General features: G+C 30.0%; 2 protein-coding genes across 2 annotated transcripts; one reads left to right on the top strand and one right to left on the bottom strand.

Annotated features, from left to right (window-relative positions):
- Positions 1–326: 326 nt before the first annotated feature.
- On the bottom strand, positions 327–976 carry LOC124934479 (U1 small nuclear ribonucleoprotein 70 kDa-like). Its single transcript, XM_047475017.1, has 3 exons — positions 970–976; positions 714–897; positions 327–462 (listed from the first exon to the last, which is right to left on the bottom strand). Exons 1-3 carry the CDS (start codon positions 974–976, stop codon positions 327–329), a joined length of 327 nt encoding a protein of 108 aa, XP_047330973.1.
- Positions 977–2,139: 1,163 nt separating this feature from the next.
- Positions 2,140–4,567, top strand: LOC124934478 (aspartic proteinase A3-like). The gene is made up of 12 exons (XM_047475016.1): positions 2,140–2,466; positions 2,567–2,648; positions 2,754–2,854; positions 2,944–3,047; positions 3,129–3,297; positions 3,374–3,413; positions 3,533–3,597; positions 3,677–3,796; positions 3,877–4,020; positions 4,101–4,223; positions 4,316–4,404; positions 4,483–4,567. Exons 1-12 carry the CDS (start codon positions 2,140–2,142, stop codon positions 4,565–4,567), a joined length of 1,449 nt encoding a protein of 482 aa, XP_047330972.1.
- The last annotated feature ends 1,433 nt before the right edge of the window (positions 4,568–6,000 follow it).

Here is a 6,000-nt window from a genome sequence, read left to right as displayed (position 1 = left end):
TAATCCTAATGGAAATTATAATAAGTTTCATTTCCTTAGATACTCTAATTAAAAGGAAGCTTCATTTCTTTTGTCTGTTTTATTTTTATAATCAGATATATATGAAACTTTTCTAATTATTAATGTAATATTGTACTTTCATCTCACCTAAAGAAATTAAATGATAAACATATTTTTGTTATTTACAATTTAAGATAGAAATTTAAGATAAAACTCACCAAAATGGAATGTTTTTATCATTCATACTCACCAAGAAGTTTCAAACTAGACTAGAGAGTTATCATATATATATCTATAAAAAACAAAAAATGGAGGAAATGGTATCGTTAACGACATTCATGTTCATACAATCCCTCCACTTCATCCTCCGGTTCATCACGATCCGTTGACTTCTCATAAGATCGCTCACGAGATTTCTCCCTATCACCCTCTCTATCTCTTCCCTTTTCACGGGATTTTTCCCTACACATGATGGGAAATGAAAGTGAAGAAAATTATAAAAATTATGCAGATTAAAAGATCTCATATTGTCTACTTGTTATAGGTAGTGGATGCAAGTTCTATTAGATATACAACCATCATTGCATTCTTTCCTCTTCAAAATTTAACTCAAGTTGTTCAGCAAATACATTGAGAAGGTAACATATAAAGAAAAAATTCACATAGAGTTTCTAAAAAGGCTTGTGAAAGTAAAAGACATCCTAATCAATTACCTCCCCAATTGTTTTTTATTTACATCTTCACCTCCAATCCTGGTTGTTCCTAGACCCCTACGAAGTCGACGAGGTTTCCAGTTTGGAACTGTTCTACCTCGTTCAACATCGACAAGCACTCTTTTATTATCAATCTTTATTCCATCAGCTTGTTTATATGCAGCTATAGGAAACACATGTAGGGCTAGGAATCAGGAAAAGAAATAAACACACACATATAAAATATAACATCGATCTATACAAATTACAGACAAACCTTTCATGCCTCTTGTATGCACATACTCTATGAATGCATAAAGGGAAGCCCTTCGCGAAACGAGAAGCCCTTCGCGTAACGAGAAGCCCTTCGCGTAACGAGAAGCCCTTCGCGTAACGAGAAGCCCTTCGTGAAACAGAACCCATATGATCTGCAAATATCATCATCGACATAAGAACAATAAGATGAACAAAAAATGAACCAATATGAACCAATATGAACCAATATTAACCAATATTAACAAATATGAACAAATATGAACCAATATGAACAGATTTAATTGATTTAGGGTTAGGGTTTCATTAAAAAAAACATAAATCGTTTGAAATGAAGATAATAGACAATAAGAACATAAATTGATTTAGGGTTTTCAGATGGAGATATTAGAAACATGAACATAAATCGATTTGGATTAGGGTTAGGGTTTGAAATTAAGATATGGAAATAAGAGCATAAATCTGTATTATAAACATCGATTCAGGGTTAAGGTTTCTTATCTTTGTAGATTCAAGGCATAGCCGAAGTTTCGCCGCCGTTGCCGTTCCGCCGCCGCCGCCGTTTCGCCGCCGACGACGAACAAGAACAGAGAGAGAAGAGAGAGAAACGAAATGAAGAAAATGAAAAAATTTTAGTATATATATTCACACTGTTTCACTTCGCGTTTCGCGAAGTCCTTTCGCGTTACGCGAAAAGGGTAATTTCGTCTAAAAAAAATAAAGTGGTCACCAGATCAAATTTATTATTGGGTGACCACGGAGGCAAATAACCCAATTTTTAGGGTCATTTCGTCCAATTTCCCATTTGAAAAGGTCGGTATAAATGGACGGATTTAGGAAATATAACATCTTGATTCATTTGCTTTATTGATGCTTTCCCCATCGTCACTAACACGATCATACAGTGAACGCAACCTTTTCATTAGCAAAAACTACTTTGGGAGAACAATTTCATATCTATAAATGTCGCCATCCATCACTATATATAAAATGCCGTCAACATCCAAATCATCGTTCTACTTCTCATTCGTTTTGCTAGCTACGTACACGGCGCCGTCTGTCTGTCGGTGAGTAATCTTATTATATACATTGTGTTAATTATCAGTCGTTTTCTGCATTATCATTCTTATATACATTGTTGCTACTTCTCATCTTGTTTTGCAGGTGATCCAGCATGGGAACAAAGTTTAGTGCAGCAGCAGTTATCATTATTTTTCTTTCATCCCTCCTTCTTCAGCTGGTGTATTATACATCCTACGGATTCGTTAGAATTGGACTGAAAAAGTTTAAGTTAGATGAAAAAAACCGGATTGCAGCTCGACTTACCACGCAAATACTGGATTCTCAAACTGATCATCGCATCGACACTTTGCTAAAGAATTACATCAACGTGCAGTACTATGGTGAGATTTCAATCGGTACACCACCACAGAAATTCACTGTGGCGTTTGATACAGGAAGCAGTGATATGTGGATATCTTCTTCAACGTGTTCCTTATCTGTAAGTTTGATCATCATATTTATACAATGTATATATATCTTTCATACAAATTTTAATAGGGGAGAAAATTGTGTTGAATTTGCCTATGTTTCTACTGCAGCGTTTTTTCTATGCCCGTTGTTCAAGAACATCTAAAAGGAACAAATACTATGCCCGTCGTTCAAGAACGTATAAAAAGAACGGTTGGTGTATGTTGCAACTTTTATAGAATTAAATTCATGCAAAAGACTAAGCATGAAGGTGATATTGATTTGAAACATAATATATAATGTTGTTGTTTTGCACAGAAACATTTGCTAAGATGATACACTACTATGGTTTAGGTTTAATTGGTGGCCACTTTAGCCAAGACAATGTTTTAGTTGGTGGTTTAACAATCAAGAATCAGGTTATATATACAACACTAGGTTTTCATAGATTTTCCAAATCATAATTTCTTTAATACTAATACTATACTTAAGTTTACTACAACCATAGGACTTTACTGAAGCAACAATACTGTCCGGTTTTGAATTTTCCAAATTTGATGGCATTCTTGGCCTTGGATTTCGGGTGCTAGCAGATGATGTTGTTCCAGTATGGTATGCACTATCTTATTTCAAAATAAAAATTGTTGTGATATTTCTCTTCGGACAAGGAGCAGTAACCTCTCATATTTGCAGGTACAACATGATGAAGCAGGGTATGATTCGAAATCCGGTGTTCTCATTTTGGCTTAATCGAAACACAAAAGAAGAGGAAGGAGGTGAACTTGTGTTTGGTGGGATTGATTCAAGGAATTACAAGGGGAACCATACTTATGTCCCTATGACCCACAAGGGTTCTTGGCAGGTTGGAAAATTTATATACATATTTTAATTTGTATGGTTGTTTCTTTTATAACCTTATAATGTGTTTGCTCTTGTAGTTTGATATGAGTGATGTTTCAATCAATGGTCAATCAATAGGTAAGCTGTTTCATTAATCATTCATAAAAGAAGAGATAATATTTAATGGGAGGTCATGTTGGTGGCATGAAAAAAAGAAGAGTACATGTCATTTATTGATTATAGAGTACATATTTAAGGTGTTTGTAGATTTGGTTGTTCTGCAATTGCGAATCTTGGAACTTCATTGTTATCAGGTCCAACGGTATGTGAAACTAAAAAAGGGTTTTATTTTATTGTTAATACAATGGCCGGTAAATAATAAATTATTTTAATAAGTGTAGGATGTGATTAACATGATAAACCATGAAATTGGAGTCACCGGAGTAGTAATTAATCATGAATGCAAGTCAATCGTTGAAAAGTATGGAGAAACCATTCTGAACAAGATCATAAAAAAAAAGGTTATTTTTGTTGTTAAAATATGAATTTCCTTAAAATACACAAATTATAATGTTTATAATGTTGTCTTAACTTTTAATAGGATAAGAAAATTTGTTTCCAAATTGGATTATGTCCACATATAGATATAGATATGTGCAGTACTTGTGAAATGATAGTTGCGTGGATGGAGAGTCAGGAAGTGACTATGGAAGCAAAAAATAAGATTTTAAACTATGTTAATAAGGTAAATATTTATTATTCTCACTTCAAATAATTTAAATTAACAATAGAATCAAATAAATTATAAAAAAATGTTTACACCAGCTCTGTGATTCACTGCCAAGACCATCTCAACCAACCTCAGCTGTGGATTGTTCGCGAATTTCCTCAATGCCTATAGTTTCGTTTTTAATTGGTTATAGAAATTTTACTCTCACGTCTAAAGAGGTAAACAAATGTACTCTTATTTTACCTTAATTGTTACATATTTTGTGTTCTTATTGAACTTGTTGGTAAATATTTAATTTGTCTTGAATTAGTATATATTGAAGATTGGAGAAGGTGACGCGGAAGAATGCAGAAGTGGCTTTATTTCCATAAATGTTTTTCCTCTCAAGGGACCCTTCTGGTTTGAAACAATCTTTTTGTCTTTTCTTGCTAAAAATGAAAAATGTATTATGAATTTATGATTAATGTGTTTATGAAGGGTTTTGGGCGACATATTCATGGCTCGTTACCACACTGTATTTGACTATGGAAGATCCAGAATTGGATTTGCAGTTGCAGCTTAATAATAATAATAATAATAATAATAATAATAATAATAATAATAAATGCATATTTGTTAACTTCATTTATGTTTACAAGAATATATGGGTCAAATTTATTCCATTTTACAATATTTATTTTGTCTGTATTATCAATTAAAATATTCTTTAAAATTAAATATACATTAATTAAATCTCTTTTATTTCTTTTTAAGATAATTAGTATATTTTAAATTAGAATAGTCCCTCCTTGTAAAAAAACTATGATGGAGAATTGTAGGTCAAATTTATTATAAATTTATTAAAATAAATATATTACACAAATATTAAAATAAAATATATTAAATAAAACATATTTATAAATAACTAAATAAAAGAATAATTTTACTAATTTAACTATCAAATTTTAACTAAGTGATAATTTTAATTAACGAATTTTAGAGAATTGATAGTGAAAACTCTCAATTTAAGAAATTGAGTAGTTAAATTAGTTAAATATTTTATTTTTATTTTTATTTATAATTAATAAATTAACGACGTTTGAAATCGTTAAAACAAAACACCGCTATATATAACTTTAGCAATAATAAATCCTCGATTATGAGGTTTAAAATAATAGTTTTAAAATTTTTATTGCCCCAATAAAGGTCTCAAACAATTAAGTCAAAAATATATATATATATATATATATATATATATATATATATATATATATATATATATATATATATATATATATATATATATATATATTTTACCAACATTAAAATAAAATACATTATAAAATAAATTTAACAAATTTTATTAATATATATATATATATAATAATGCTTAATTTTAAAGTGTGAATTGTCGAGTCGAAAGCTTGTGAGAATATGTATGCTTGTGAGAATATGTATGTAGAGTAATGGATACTCGGGTCGGGTCGTTAGTTGACACGTCCATAAACTTGAAATGATTAAATTTAAAAAATTAAATAAAAAATGTGATAGAAAAGTCTCAAACATGCGATTTAACTATATAAGTTTAACATTTTAATCAATTAAACTAATAATAATACTTTATATTTTAAATTCAACACATTAAAAATATAATTTCAATATTTTAACCAATAAAGCATAATATTTTAAATATATATATATATATATATATATATATATATATAATATTCCATATATATAATGAGAAATGATAAGGATGAGAAAGTTAGAATCGAGAATGAGAAATATATGATGTGGCACAATTTGATTGACTGAAAACAAAAATCTCTCTTTTCACATTTTTTTTCCCAACCAATAACCATGACATTCATTCTCTCATCACTTTCCTCAATTTTCCTTCCTCTATCGCTTCTCATGAACTTTTACAAATTATATAATATATATTTTTTAATTAAGGAGAACTATCGTGACATCCCTGTTTCAACTTAAAACGTTTAAGTTGAAATCAAATCAAAT

Source organism: Impatiens glandulifera, chromosome 4 (assembly GCF_907164915.1).
Source record: "Impatiens glandulifera chromosome 4, dImpGla2.1, whole genome shotgun sequence".
In the NCBI taxonomy this organism is placed as follows: Eukaryota; Viridiplantae; Streptophyta; class Magnoliopsida; order Ericales; family Balsaminaceae; genus Impatiens; species Impatiens glandulifera.
This window is presented reverse-complemented; position numbering and strand designations above follow the sequence as displayed.